This window comes from Grus americana, chromosome 2 (genome assembly GCF_028858705.1).
Source record: "Grus americana isolate bGruAme1 chromosome 2, bGruAme1.mat, whole genome shotgun sequence".
NCBI classification, from domain to species: Eukaryota; Metazoa; Chordata; class Aves; order Gruiformes; family Gruidae; genus Grus; species Grus americana.
In genome coordinates this window covers 53,935,523-53,951,685 of record NC_072853.1, presented here as the reverse complement: position 1 = coordinate 53,951,685, position 16,163 = coordinate 53,935,523, and the positions used below count along the sequence as shown (strand labels likewise).

At 38.8% G+C, this 16,163-nt stretch overlaps 1 protein-coding gene across 7 annotated transcripts in view; it reads left to right on the top strand.

The window, feature by feature from the left end:
- Positions 1 to 16,163, top strand: part of MYOM1 (myomesin 1) — a 79,830-nt gene extending 63,667 nt beyond the window's left edge. For 5 of the 7 annotated variants that reach the window (XM_054815620.1, XM_054815617.1, XM_054815621.1 and 2 more), the window contains 7 exons: positions 234 to 397; positions 1,825 to 1,861; positions 2,162 to 2,184; positions 3,812 to 3,867; positions 8,606 to 8,821; positions 11,960 to 12,083; positions 13,289 to 16,163. In XM_054815620.1, the coding sequence (XP_054671595.1) occupies positions 234 to 397; positions 1,825 to 1,861; positions 2,162 to 2,184; positions 3,812 to 3,867; positions 8,606 to 8,821; positions 11,960 to 12,083; positions 13,289 to 13,503 (835 nt within the window). In that variant the 3' untranslated portion in view covers positions 13,504 to 16,163. Of the gene's footprint in view, positions 1 to 233; positions 398 to 1,824; positions 1,862 to 2,161; positions 2,185 to 3,811; positions 3,868 to 8,605; positions 9,612 to 11,959; positions 12,084 to 13,288 lie in introns of those variants that run through there. The other 2 variants (XM_054815619.1, XM_054815623.1) reach the window with 1 other exon arrangement.

Below are 16,163 nucleotides of genomic sequence, written 5' to 3'. Positions count from 1 at the left end.
TGCAAGCTTTGAGGAGATCTAGACCTTGAACAGGGAAAGACTGCTGTGTCAATTCTGCCCCATTGGCCCACAGCTTTAGCAAGAATTTGACTTCAAAAGTTTCAATATGGTGGCATACCATAGCACCTTGGAAATAATTTAGTAACTGCAGACGTACTCAGTGAGTCACCATGAGCAAATCCCATTCATGCTCCAGTAAAACGAAAGGGTAACACTGTTGTGCATTTTTTCAGCGGTACCCAGATTAGGTTTACAGACCGAGTGAAGACTGGTGTCACCGGGGAGCAGATCTGGTTGCAGATCAATGAGCCAACTCCACAGGACAAAGGGAAATACACAATGGAACTCTTTGATGGTAAAACAGCACACAAAAAGACAGTGGATCTTTCCGGACAAGGTAGGCCGTTCCCTCTGCTAACATCATCTCTATGTGGGCATTACACTGCAGCTGGGCAGGAGCATCTATAGCAGGATCTTGCTACAGACCTGCTACTTTTTGGGTTGCACGTCTCTGTGCGTACCCAGCAGCCTGGCAGTGTTTGTGGGGACAGAGCAGTTTGTTTTCCCCAACCTGTGCCCTCAGGTCCTAAATTGCAAATGGCCTTTTCCTATTCCAAATACACGCCTGCAGTTTGCCTACTGAGCCGTCAGCCCAGTTTCTGAGCTATCATACAAACCCCTTTGTGTTGCTGGCATTGATTGGCAGTTTTAAATACAAGTTGTAGCACTGAATGCCTTCTGTATCTCTCCCTTCCAAGTAATATTTGGAGGAGGAAGTGAGGGACAAGTTTGTTCTGTTACTTTCCTACTGCATTTCTTTGATGGATATAATAGGGCTCCTTATTCTTCAGAGATGTCAAGACTGGTCCCTTTCATCAGCATGATGAAGGACTGTTAGGGGAACAGCTAAAATTATTTGGACTGACTGTTGGAAGCTTTTACTCTGAGAGACTTCTCAGATCCTAGGGAACAGATTAACTCCTTCCAAACTGCCGAGTTTCCATTCCCAGCTGTTCCCATCCCTAAAGCTTCACTTTGGGTCTGCAGGCTCTGTGTACGGGCAATAACCTTATACTCATCTCCCTGTTGCTCCTTCTGTACTCTATCCCCACCTTCTGAGATAAGAGATTTCTTCCTTTTCAAAGCGGAGAGGTTGACCTCCCACACGATGGTAGCTTAGCCTGAATTTACGAAGGAGACAGCAGTTTGGTTTGTTCATGGCCATCAGTGCGATGCTTCAGAGCAGATGTGTAAAGCTCTTAGAAAAAACCAGATCTCTTGTATTTCATAAGTTAGCGGTCTCCAAAGTGGAGTGTGTGCAAGATGATCCACTGGAGCACGGGAAGAAAATATGAGAACTTCAGTAGTACAGTATATAAGTTATAAATAAATAAATAAACATATATTAGAGGTGCATGCTGAAAAAAATTTTACCGATAGAGGTGCATGATCAAAAAAGTTTGGGAGACCACTGCTGCAAGCTATAATTTAGGTGGTCTATTGTGGGTTTCTTCCTTTGTTTTGTGAGGTAATGTCAGTCTACTGCTCTCCTGCTATCTCTTTGTCTTAAAGCCTGACTTACTTTTATAAGAAAAAAAAGTGTGTTTATGTACTCATATGTATATATAACAGGTGCCATATACAAGATGGCCTTTATTAGTTAAACCATTCAGCATTTTAGGGCTTATACAATATACGTGCATCTATCCATTAATATTTCTTTAATGATGTCCACATTTTACACTTATTTCTGCATTTTAAATTTAAACCTGTGATGAATTATCCCTCAACCTACCTTTAAAATCAACTTTTTTCTTTTCAAAGCATTTGATGAAGCCTTTGCTGAGTTCCAGAGATTAAAGTAAGTATTATGCCATCTAAATACAGTAATGGCAGCCATAAAATAATTACAATATTCGTTTGTTTGGTGATGGAGCTAACTATATCCTATGAAACAAATCCTAGTCCTACAGAAGCACGTAGGAGTTTTGCATGTGACTTATATAACAGTTAGGTAACAAAGAAAAAGCAGTATTGCCAAACGATGAGAGAGATTTTCCTTAACGGATTAAAGGCAGTTAAAAAAATAAACTATTTTTCAATCACTCTAAGTAAACCTTAACTGAAATTAAACTTTCTTTTTTTTTCCTTTCAACTCCAGGCAAGCTGCGATTGCAGAGAAAAGTAAGTGATCTGCCTCTGACAATGGTTGCAATAAACTGTTTATGAAGGTTTTCTTCCTCTCCAGGAAGGTTGTGTGTTGGAAAAGAGAGGGCATGTATACATGTGTATGTGCATGTGCTCATCCTAAAATGAGTTTGTCCTTACACCAAGGAGAAGCAAGGAGAGTGACCTTTCAGTGATTTAACATAGACGCACATTGCAGCTAATCAGTCTGTAGTTACGGGTTATGTTGATTTTTCCCATCTAAACTCCTGCTCTCATTACCAGTTAGCCTTCTCTAAAAATTAGCTGCATTGCTGAAATCTCTCATGCATGTTCTCTGCACAAAAGTCACTTTGTTTTCAAAGATGGAGGAAATCACTTGGCTAGTTTTGAACTATCTAAAATGTCAAATGACTCTGCATTACATACAGAAATGGGTAAGAAAGCAACAGAAGCTTCTGCATTGCTTAGAGACAGATCCTTAAATGTCCTCATACTTTTGCCTGTGTGTCAATTCCAACATAGCAACTAAACCAAAAGTATGTATTAATTAAGGATCAAGTCATTAGAATTCAACTTGAATTATTAAGCTCGATATTCTCCCTGTTTACAGGAAAACACATGGGAAAAAATGTAACACATCATAAAGTTCTCCCACTGCAGATGACTTTCAGACCTGCATTAAAACGAGGGCAGAACTAGCATTTGGAAAGTTATTGGAGAAAAATGTGTAGAGAGATCTGAGCTAACTCCTCCTGGACATACACTCCAAATAGAGTGGGGTTTGGAAATGTGTGGTGACCCCTACGAGTCCCAGCTGAGAGGGCACGAAGGATCAGTAATAGCTCTGCCCTGGGCATTTCATTTCTAACCCTGGAGCATTCATAAGGGACTGGCACATTAAGTGACATAACACAGTCCCGTTCCTGGTCTCATAAGGTCATTATCTCCGTGCTCCACAGCACATCTTTTACAGAATAGATTAGAGAGGAACATTCTGTATAGTCATTTCCTTCCTCTGCCAGGCTCCACCAAGACTTGTAACAAATAAAATCCATACTGCAGAATAAGTGCAACAAGTCTGCATGTGATTAGCTTATTTGTATTTATGTAAGATTCCTATGGGACTTTGAGCTTAAAACTAGACCAAATATTGATCTCATTTACACCCACATATGTACAAAGCGGTGGAACTTCAGTGCTGTCACTGAGACTGTCTTTGTATTTAGATCAAAACCTAATATCCACCACTTTATTAGCTGTCATTCATTTCCTTTTGGAAACACAACATTTTTAGTTTATGACACCAAAAATTTAGACTGCCAGATCTCAAAAATTCAGATTTTTTTTTGTGCACTCAGAAGTAACACTGAATTGATAGCAAAATCTGAGGGACACAGCACGTGTACTTTAATTCCCCTCTGTAAGTGATTGACACCAGCTATTAACACATCTTTTGCTGTGAAGTCAACGTTTTTTAAAGTCCAAATGGCGTGCTAAGGATGCCGAATAGTTCTCTGCCAGTGCAGATATCAGAGACAAGTTGTACATAAATAAGATAATATGAAAGAACTAGAGAGGAAACAGAATCTGGGACACAGTTCATTTTGAGACACTAAAGAAAATTATGCTTCTTTATTTCCAGATCGTGCACGGGTACTTGGAGGTTTGCCCGATGTTGTCACCATCCAGGAGGGCAAGGTACAGTAAATTAACTGAAGCTTTACATAACAGCCCAACAGCTTGAATGACTTTCAGTGATGGGAAAATATTCACCTTTTTTTTTTAAGATTCCATCTTTAAAATCTGCTACATTATTTATTCATCCATCCATCCCCTGCCTTCTGTACATAATTCAACAGTCTTGCACAGATGGGTTTATGTATTCAGGGCAGTGTCTTAAGCATTAGATAAAAGTGAGATGACAATGTGAGTTGAGACTAAAACTCCTTATATAACCAGCTCTTTAAAAATTCATGCACAGGTTTCACAGTTAGATTTTTTTGTAAGAGGGGTTCAGAGAAGTTTAATTCCTTTTTTACAAGACAGCTAGTCATTCTATGTTTTTTGCAGTTAACTTCCTTGCAATGTAGCAAGGTAGTCACACCTGTCCAGGCTGGCTTTTAAATGGTTTAAAAGCAGTAAACCATAACCACTCAGTTCTCATCCAGACAAAAGAAGAAAGTCATCTCTGTTTCATCAGGGTAAATGGGAAGGAAGTCAAAAGAAGTCACTGGTGTTGCACTGGATTATATTAGAAGAGTTTAGCTGAAAGATTATGGTAAGGCACTCCCAGAGGAACATGGCTACAACGATGCTTGAGGACAGAACAGAAAGTCAGTTCTCAGCCTCGCAACCTTTTCCCAGCACACTGCTTCTCCAAGGTGCTGCTTAATAGTACTGAGACCAAGAAGTGGCTGCTCTTCGCTTCCCGCTGGTCTGCCACTAGCCAGTTCCTCTTTACAGTGTGTGCGAACATTGAAACGGGGCACCTGAATGTGACTGAAAACCTGTAACCTGACAACTACAGTAAGACAGCTGCCTGATATTTCTGTCTATATCTGGCAGTAGGTCAGCTGGGTTGAAAGTATTTGATTAAAAGCTGAGCCAAAGTGCTAAGAATCTAAAATATTGGTCTGAATCGCTTGAAAATGTGAGATATAACATAGCCAACAGATAGTGGGCTGCAGCACTTCTGGGAAAATTCAGTATCTTGGCATTACAAAATGAAATAATACTTGATTAAGCCTTTCATTAAAGGATTTAGCGGTTTGAGAAATGCTGTAGAAGTAAGAAGCACTCATATCAGCATTGCAACTGTAAGTAGATGATAGAAACAGAATGAATTCTGCAGATTCTCAGCTAATGCAGATTCTCAGCTAATAGTGCTTGTGCTTGGAGATGAGATTCTCATACTGCTTTAGCAGGGGTTAAATTTGGGTGGTTATTATCAGTTTTAAGCTTTCTGCCAAAAGCGAGTCGATACGAAGTTGAGTATGAGCTCACTAAAGCAAAATGTGTAGTGTTTATAAAAAGGGAGTTTATAAAAACTGAGTTGCAAAATCTTACCCAGACACACATTGTCCTTGACAGCAAGGACATTTGTGGTGTTTGAGTAAGTGACTGAAAAACTCCCAGAACTTGAAACAAATATCCTTGACCTTATGTTTCTGGATTCAGTAGGTGATCATTTTGAGAAACGGAGTAGGACAGAGAGCGATCAGGGAAAACAGTGCTTGTTTGGGTGCTGTTGGCTCATCTGTCTTTTGTTTGCATATGCGCTGGAGAGAGGGGAATGCAGTTCTCTGTTGTGTAATTCATGCAAATTGCACAATCATCACGGATTTTGAAAAACAGTAAATGAGGTAGCAGAGGACTGGCAATTGCAAGCTTTGTTTCTGAATACAAGTGCAGCCATAACTACAGAGTTATATGAACAGCTTGGTATCCCTACATTGAACTTCCAAGCATATGCATATCTCAAACTTAAACTTAACACCGTGACTGTGATGCTATTTATTAGCTTTTTACATGTGAAATGAAGGACATGTGTGAGAACGAGTGAACCAGTGTTTACCCAGTGTTAATCAAACAGTGTTCCAGATGGCCTAAGAAGCTTCCACTGATAGACATAAATGCTCTTGAGCAGTGTGATATAATTGGAAAAGGCCGTCAGTTCATCTTAGGGAGGAATTCTACCTGACAGAGAATACTAGCATAAGTTTTGCGTACAGCCAGCCAAATTAACCTAAGTGGCTGTTTTCATGAAGGCCTGTAAGTGAGTAAGGGGTTTTATTTTTAAAAGGAGAGGCTTAGGATTCTGACTGGCACTCTCAAACCTAGAAGCAACATGTTGCATCCTTCTGTCCACCAACTCCCCATTCTACCCTTGTGCCAGGGATAGGTGTCCTCACAGGTAGGCTGGAAGAAGGGAGCAGGTTCCCCCAATTGAGCTTCTTCAATTCACTCACTGGCATCTTAGCCCAAACCACCCATGAATGTGAGTTTGTGCTAATATGCAAGAGGAATGGCAATACTTGAAATACAATGACACATTTCCCTCTGCCACCTGTACTCCCAGGTTTACCAGGATAAGGATTTCAGGTTGAATACAGCATTATAATCAGGGGTTTCAGTTAGTACTAAAGATATACATGAGCAAAGACAATCTCCTACCTAAAGAACAGAAAATCTGAAACAGATAGGTGGAGTCACAGCGGGCCATCACTGCTCCTCGGCTAAGGCTCCATAATTATGGAATTACCTTCTAGAAAACCAAAGATCTCACCATCTACATAGTGAATGATAAGATACATCTCTGCACATTAGTAGCTGGAAAATAAATGCTAAGAGTTGGGAACGTCAAGAGGGGCACCATTGTCAAACAGGAGCTAGTGATGCAAGATTAAGCAAAATGCAGCTATTTTAATGTATGATTTAGAAGAAGAAAACAGTCATCACTGCTGCTACAATCTCTTTGAATCAAGGAGTACTGACCAAAGGTTTGAATGATACCACTGATAGAGCTGTCTGGCCATGGCCATCAGCTAATTAGCATCTTGGAGTGGCAGCTGGGGCCACTCGGTGGTGATCTCTTGCTTGCTAGAGAATCAGAAGAAATAAAGAAATACTGAGCACTGGAAGAGACCCATATGCAATGCCTGGCGGAGGCCGAGGGCATGTTTGTATTGAGAGCGATAAGGAAGGGGGGGAAGTATAAAACCTCTTGTTTTCCCCTTGTTTTTGAAAAAGATGGATTGATATGGCCATCAAAACCACACACGTGCCAGTAGGCTACGAGAGAAGGCAGTCAACAGCCCTACGCGGTCACCAGCTGTAGGTGCTGCAGGAAATCAGATAGAGGCCATTTCCACCATGCCGTAACCACCTCTCACTTGGAATCTGCCTTTCCTTTGATACCAAGAATTATGTGTTGTTGATGGAGGAAAGATTTCCCCCTCCCTTTTGTTCTCATTTTGGTCCTTAGGTGATGTGGGATTTATTTAATTTCTATTTTGTTGTCGGAGGTACAAAAATCTTTCATTTGTATAGAGGTATCCATTTCTTCTATCTGCTCATTTCAACAGCCTTCTTGGGTGTCTCTCTTCTGTCCCGTCTTCCATCATCACACTACCAGATAAGAAACAGACAGGTGAAGGGAAGGTAGCCTGTTAAATAGATTTCTCATAGTAGATTTTTATCATGATAGCCTATAGGGCCAACAATGTGAGTGCTCTTCAGTTGTCTCTATTTTTGACGTATTTTTATCAAAAGCATTTAAAAAAAATGTAAGAGAAACTTGATTCCAGTCACGTGGAAGCTTGTCCATTCCTTATGTATCACTTAGTCCATTCCTAATGAACCACTGAAGACCACTTTCTCTGCAGTAAAAATTCTTCAATTTCCATTAAAAAAAAACCCTACTTTGAATATTTTTTTAAGTTCAGACCATTGTACTATCTAATACTTAGACATAAATGGATTCCTTCCTAAAAAAAAGTCCAGTGGAAAGCCTATGTACCACTGAAGTTTCATATGAACATTTTTCACACTTGACTCTCTGTGTGATGTTCATTTTCGCAAATTCTTTTGCGAAGACTCCCATGGCACTGTGACCAGAGAAGGTGATCATTTATATGTATCAGTATCTCCCAAACATGAATTTTTTGGCTGACAATTAAAAAAAGGACACCTGAACATTGTGTGCACAATAGACTCACCAGCCTACAGAAAATATCCAACTGCCAGTGATCTCGCCAACAACTGACTCTCTGATGACGAAGATACTTCCTTCAGCCTGATGGGACTGAATTCAGCCCTTAGGAACATTACTAACATCAAAGGGAACTACTTATACAAACACCAAAGAAAGGGTAAAGCCTGTATTGATTTCAGTTAAAAATAGTTTTATAGGAGTGCGTAAAACAATTCAAGTCTGTTGGAAGAGCTGTCAGGGCATAGTTTTAAAAGATTCTAAATTAAACAAAATATTCCAGGGACATTTTGTTCTTTGTTATTTAAAAAGGCAGGCACACTTTCTTTTCTTCCGTGGTAAATATATAGTGAGCTTAACATGAACAAATCCATCTGATGGTTCCTCAAATTCTCATTTCAGGTCTAACACACAAATGCAGATAATATCTAATTTTATATTAAACAACATGCATGGAGAAATCTCTACTAATGACTATGAGAGTAGAGAAGAAGGTCCGTAAAATATTGAAAGGTTTTAATGGACTTTTTGAATTGACTGAGTTCCTTCTTTTCCCTTATGATACAGAAGACTGACAAAAATTATCAATCACTGGTGATGATACACATCCATTTACTAAAAACAGGAAGCTAAAGGGGAAGTGGAACATTTGCGGAGTCAGGCATCAAAAAACACAGCAAATATTTACTGACTCTTACTTATAATCTTTTTGCACTTTTTCTATAGGCACTTAATCTTTCTTGCACTGTCTGGGGAGATCCTACCCCAGAGGTCTCATGGCTGAAGAATGAAAAAACATTTGTATCAGATGCTAATTGCACCCTGAAATTTGAATCTGGAAAAAATGTCAGCTTTACCATTTCTACTGTGTCCACACTCGACTCTGGGAAATACAGCATCGTGGTGAAGAACAAGTATGGCACAGAGACCAGCGATGTCACTGTAAGTGTGTTCATACCGGAGGAAGAGAGACAGTCTCAGCAAGAGAAAAAGAAAGAAGATAAGAAAACAAAAGCGTGAATTTAAGACTAGGAAACAGAAGTATGAGGGAGATTTTGGATGATAGGCTGACATAATCTGTGTGTGTAAATGGCTTTCAGCTTTAGCAGGCACCCTTGGATTTTTCCATTCACTTCACTTTTGCTTCTAATACACTTAATTGTGCCAGAGAAAACAGGGCCTTTCATAAATGTTTTCTTACTGCTAACGTCACAGCACCTAGCTGTAGCGTCTTCAGCCAGGCCAAATGCATGTTGGCTGTAAACACAGGTCTGCCATTTGACCCTCGTCCTCCTGGAGCATTTGACCCTACAACAGAAATGGAAAGAGTGAAAATTGTTTCAGTGGAGGTAACTGATGAGGTAGATGGAAAGACAAAAAATTATTGAGGCATTTTTGAGCAGCAGTTTAGATTTGTTCCAACTTTGGTAAAGTAGCATAGACGGAATGTGTTAGAGAATTAAATCATGGAGAAATCAGTGCTGGTTTTTGTCTACATTAAGGCCCCTTTGTATTGCTGTGTTAATTTAGAGGCGCCTTAATATGGGTGTCATTAGCATCCATAAATATTGTTTAATCTGCCCAATTGGGGTAAAAGTACTGTAACATAAATGAAAATTAGGTTTAGGAGGCCAGAATACTAATGTGTGTGTGTGTGTGTGTCTGCAAAAATGTATGAACTCTCCTCTATGTTCACAAATAAACTGAATTCACTTCTTTCCTTCCATCACAAGCTTGTTTCACTGTGTCTTGTTTTACTAGTCACGGCTCTGGTAGTTGCGCACAGTATCTCAGCATCTTAATGCTTTCACCACTGTAATTACCTCTAGCTTTCCTTTAGGTCTCTGTTAATCTTCACTTTACTGTTCACGACAAAACCCACAATGGCATCTCCTCACACCTTTCTGTCCAGACATTCACTACTTCACATCTCAACTCAACAAGGTATTTTTGCAAATTCAGGCAGAGGAGTGGTCTCATGCGATTCAATGGACCTGCTCATGAATTTTGATTTAAGGGTGTTAGGTAAGTATTTTTTTAGACTGAGACCTCAGTTAATTTCATCCAAACTTAACACTGAAGATCAGAAATAACATATTTTGTCAACATCTTTTAAAGCTACAAAAAGAATCTTCACTGGAACACAGAAAAAAATCTGGGGTTTTTTTTTGCAGATAAAAATGTTTCAGACAAAAAACCATTTGTCCAGATCTTTGAATGCACTTATATAGATTAAAAACTCCATGTCAGCTATTTTACAACAATGCCACTGATTATTATTAGCTGAGGAAGAGAAACAGGATGTACATATTTGTCCATCCTGCTGGCCATACATATGATATATACATGTGATACAATATCACATGAAGGAAGAAATTCCTCACTGTGAGGGTGGTGAGGCACTGGAACAGGTTGCCCAGAGAGGTTGTGGATGCCCCATCCCTGGAAGTGTTCAAGGCCAGGTTGGATGGGGCTTTGGGCAACGTGGTCTAGTGGAGGGTGTCCCTGCTCATGGCAGGGGGGTTGGAACTAGATGGTCTTTGAGGTCCCTTCCAACCCAAACCATTCTATGATGTATCTATGATATATCTATCTATATCTCATATATATATATGATCAGAAGCAGTTATTGGCCCAATAGTTAATTAGCAGAGCAATCTTCCATGTTAATAATTCTTTTCATTACTAGTCTCACAACAGCACAATTCTTCACATCAAAACGTGGAGAACTAACGTATATATTTTCATTATAAGCATGATTTGTGTGCACTTTTCACGTACTTTCTCATCATTTTTAGCTACTGCGACTGCAGAAATAGAGCTGTTTCCTAGTACGGCATTTCTGTGAGGATGTAGTATTGGCATTTCTGTGAGGATGCCACTAGTAAGTGCTGTACAGTTAATACTCACTTAAACCCTTGCCATCGGAGGTTTACTGTCAGCTAAAGTTAAAGGTGATGTGGAAGCATGAGGGAATTCTTAATGTCTCAGGTAACAATAGATTCAACACAGTCATCAATGGTGAAAGTGGTGATTTTTGCAATTTTTTAATAGTTTTTTTTTTTTTAAATCAGTTTCTATAAAGGACTAATGATTATGACCTTAATCATTAAAAAGAAGTAATCCAGATTTAGATCAGATTTGTGATCTACCAAAACACGTTAGCATGTGCTTAACCTTACGCATGAATAGTACCACCGGATTCAAGGAACATGTTAAGTTTTTCTGGTATAAATCTTTTTTCTTCCAGAATAGATTTCACATCACAGGGATTTCTAACATGAAGTTATGTAAAACTAATTTGTTTTCAGCATTTCATATAAACGGTGTATGTGTTCACATAGCCTTATCTCCTAAACCAGCTAAAACTCATGGATCAAACTTGATGATATTATTGCAATTTTGAGGTTTAAGTATGTAATTATGTACATTAATGAGTTAATATCTGTTACAAAAAAAGTTCAGACTAGTCACAACAGCTGTGTATCAGACAAAGTAAAACAGCTTAATTTTTAAATTTCAAAATATAATGATGAGAATATCTGTAATTTGAGATACAGCAACGTTTCTGAGTTTAAAGAACTAATGTCAAATTATTTGATAATTTTGCTTAGTATGACATGAAGCCAATTCAAGGGTGATAAGCAGGTCACTCCCTCTCGGTTCCAGGACATACACCTTAAAAGCAACAGTGTCACATCTCTCTTCCATCCTCTAGAGTGCAAACAAGAATATGACCTGCTCTTCACAATCCCTGACAACTGATGTTTATTACTTGGCATTAGTATATTTTACTAATGATTGTATTTTGGCAGCAGTTTATTTCTACTACTTTATCTTCAGAAATCTGCCTCCCTCCTTTTGGCAGAACTGTGAGGGAATACAAGTGGGCCATCTCACAGATAGCAGCCTGGATTCCACTTCTCTTTACTTCAGAAGATGTATGCGTCCCTGAAAGTTAGATTAATAGCTGCTTCTAAACATATTGCTGCCAGGGACTCAGTTATGGTGGTTTCAAACAGAATTTGTGATGCAACTACATTTCTCGCTTGTGCACTTTTTGTTCTTGCTTTGCTTCAGGTGATTGTGATTTCTGTGTCAGCACAGACTGACACAGTCCAAGGACATGATCAGAATAATATAAGTGTATCTAAAAAGAAAAAAACAATGACGGCAAACAAACGGAAGGAAGGGGAAAAGAAAGGTAAGAGCACTTTCACCTTTATGGCCTTCTACTCCAATGAAAAAAATGTTAAACATTGTGCAGTTAATAGTCCATGCCAATCAATATTTCTCATGTCCCAAACAATCAAATTTACAGTACGTATGCTCTTAATCGACATCAAAGGCAAAGTATGAATTGCCAGGATAAACCTCAGTGAAAAAGATCTAAATTAACACTTTTAAATCACCATTGCACTGGGCTGTGTGTACTCACCTTGGCTCACTTGGCTGATGGAAGTCTTTTAAGCCATAATAATTTCTGAATGTGGAAGAAAGACCTCCTAAGCCTATATATATGCACAGATTGAATTATTTTCCAAAGTAAGAGTCATTTCAGCAGCTAGACGTTTGACACTTACCAAAACCCAAAGGCCTTAAGGGGCCCTAAATGCTGAAACGTTTTAGAAAACCCTGATTGTATAGCCACAATTTGAGATCAATCAATTACTTCTCTTAGTATTATGTCCATATTCAATGGTAAAGTTGGGATTATAAGTGATCATTTTTCTGTCCAATTTAGAGAAAGAGTGGAAAATGAAAAGCTCTCTGGTGATTCAGCATTCTTGTATATTACAGATTTTTACTGTTCTTTTAGACTCTTACCATATAATTGCTATTTGGAGGTTGATTTATTTTTCACAATTACAACTCCCTCATGCAGAGCATTTTAGCTCCAAATAAGGCTTAAGTTCCAACATTATCAGAACATCTGCTTTACATATTTTTCCTAAGTATTTTTTCTTTGTATACAAGGTGTGTACATGTTATATCATTGCTGACAGAACATTTTATACTCTTATTCCCCTCCCCTTTCTGCTCTTAAGGCAAGAACAAATATTTATCTGCATTTCTTTCCTCTCTTGCCTTACTGATATGGGTAACATAGACATTTCTGAGCAGTCCTGTAAATGAGATGACTTATGTGAGAAACAATTATTTACGTCTGTAAATGTTTTGCAGGTTCTAGCCCTTAATCATTTTAATTAGAGACCATAAAGACTTGGGCTTGCTTTTGCCTCTGTTAAAAGCAGGAATGTTATTTGTGATTCTGAATCTCTTTATATGGGTACGGGAAAAGAACATGGTAAGGTCATAACCAATGCGAAAGCAAAATACTACTCTACATACCTTTGGTTGCTGAGCATAGTAAATATAAGACAAATTTTATTACTTCTCCTAAATCAGATTTTATTAAGCCACATGTAGAAGAAATTATTGCTACAGAAGAGGCACCTGATCCAAATGAAATCCCCCCTGTGGAAACAGAAAAGGATACAAAAAGCAACCAGCGAGCAGCAAAGACGACCGATGGAACGGCAGCAGTAGCAGAAATGGTTCCTCAGCCCACAGAAAGCTTGGATAGGCAGGGAAAGAAACCACTGGGAAAAAGCCTTGAGTAAAACCCACTGTTCTTGAAGGAAGAATGTGATCTTGTCATGATCTGGATAATAAATTCAAGCTGAGATTTCATGGGTGGTAGACTAGGCATAATATTTTAACGCAGAAGTTTGTTAGTGGTTTTTTTTGTAACATTTGTAATACCTCATAACTTTAAATGCATAGTAGACGGGCACTTATGGACTCGGTACCAGATTAGTTGCACTGCAGTCATTTCTAAGTATCTTAATAATGATCCATGTACCGATGAGGTGATTTTAATTACTAAAAAATGTCCATGATAAGCAGAGGTTATTAGAGTGAATCCTGTCCAGAACTGACATATTTACTACTCTGTAAAAGAATGTTGGTATCGGTATATGCGGCTCTGTTACTGGATATTTGTAGGCCATCACAGCTTGAGGCAGACCCCACTTACTTTCTTAAGGAAACCATACATACTGTCCTCTTAATGCCATGTGGGCTGTACTTTTCACCAGGACCAATTTGGCCACAGGGGAATCTCCAGAAACAGAACCATCTCCAATGGATGCAGAGGGGGCATAAGTAGGTTTTCTTTTTATCCAAGTTTCTGTCATGCATACCTGTTTCATCAGGTGGATCAGGATGACATCTGGCCATTTCTTATCACCGAGACGCACATGACTGCTCTTCAGTGCTCTCCACTTCCTTAATTCCCGGCTGGCCTTGGTGAGGTACTACGGATATGGCGTTAACCTATGAAGTAGCAACTACCCCACATGCTCATTTCTCTCCACCCTTTTTTGCTACAGTAATCATATTTCTGCTTCCAAGACCCCCTAAACCCACTGTCCTCCTTCCCCTCAGTGACTCAGCCCAACACTTTCCCTTCTTCCCCTCACTAGATCAGACCCACGGGTTTCTTGTAAGAGAGTGTAGCTTCATCTTCCATGTAACTGAGGGATAAATTTAAACCAAGAATCTCTGCTTTAAATCATTACTGTGCTCACTCACGTTCATTACTGTGTTCACTCACATGTTTATGTACTGAGGATATAAGAAAATATGACTTGTTTGTGGATGCTTAGATACATTCGAAGAAGCAGAGTTCAAGCTGAAAAACAAACCAATAAAGGTTAGAATTTATTTTGTTAATATGCAAACTGAGTTCAATTTTTAAGTGACCAGAAATTATTAAATACAAGAAATAAAAATAAGATATTTTAATTACTAGGAAAATACTTTTAGTGATTTCAAGTCTTAGAAGGCTCAATCATATTATATTGTTTTTTTCCAGATGGATTATTGATGAAAGATTACTGAACTCTGCCGATATTTCTAGGGTGTTAGATCTATGACAAATGCGGAAATATTGAAAAAACAAGAAGTATCTGTTTCTAATCCACCCTTATAGAATTGTTAGCATGAGAAAACAAAGAATCTTATTAGCATTTAAATGTGTAACACCTGAGACACTGATATCTCTGATGGAAAGAAATCCATTTCCTTCCAGTAGAACTCCAACAGGAGTCTATTCAACTCTCTTTAAAACCAACAGAAAGATTCCTGCTGGATGAAATACTAGATAGCATGCTCATGTGGATGCAATTAGAGTAATAACATTTCTGTAAACAAGGTAAAGGATTTAAATAGTTTGGATGGTCCATGCTGAGTGACAGAAAGATGTAGGATGCAATAGAGAAAAAATTATGCAAATAAAAATATTGACTGCTACACAAAAAAGTAGTGGGAGAAAGAAAATACAGACTGAACTACAACAAAAATCATCCTACTAGACTTAGGTACTGTTGGACACATAGAGCTTGATTCAGTTCTACATTACATCTTGTTCTACACCTCCGCATTATAGTTTAAATTAGTAGAAAACCAGGAGTAGCCCAGCAGCGAACGACGCAAGCGTAGGTCCCACACAGAAACGCAGTAAGGAGCATTTCCAAGGCAGGAGACTTTTTAAATGAGAACCTTAATGCATGTAGATTCTCAAGCAACTGTTACAGAAAATGATAAATATCTACAGACGTGCGATTACCTCACTCTGCCAGGGAGTTACAGAGTCTGGCCTTTCGAAATGTTACAAAGCCACCGGTTGTTTCACACAACTCTTAACTCTTCTTTGCCGTGGCAATTATTTCAACCTGCCTTACCTCTCTAAAAATCCATCACCTCTTACAGCTCCTTCGGCTTGGGAGCCATTCCCCTACAGACACCAAGGGCAGTCTGTAAGTTACATACAGAACAGATCGTACCCCTGAGAGCCTCATCCAATTCCTGCAACATGCCACAGCGGTCTTTTCATCAGTTTTAACAGAAAACAAGCCAGATCTCGGAAGAACATTCTAAAAATGTCCCAAACCACAGATAACTTCACCTCACCGTGAAGTCAACAGCAGATCTCTCTTTTATGTCATTGTAGCAGAATCAGGTCTTAGCTTTTTGCTGAAAGAAAAATTGGTATTTTCCTGATATTTCAATTAAAACCTACTGGAATTTTTTTTTTTAACTTAAACTAGAATGCACCAGTGTTTGAGGAAGTTTTTAGTTAAATTTGGGTGGTTCCTCAAAAGCTGGAAATGCAGTCACATTAGTATTGTTCTACTGGAAACTATATGCTATCCAGAAGCATAGTGTTGTTATGCGTGGTAAATGAAATACACAAATAAATGTATCAAAGATTAAAAAA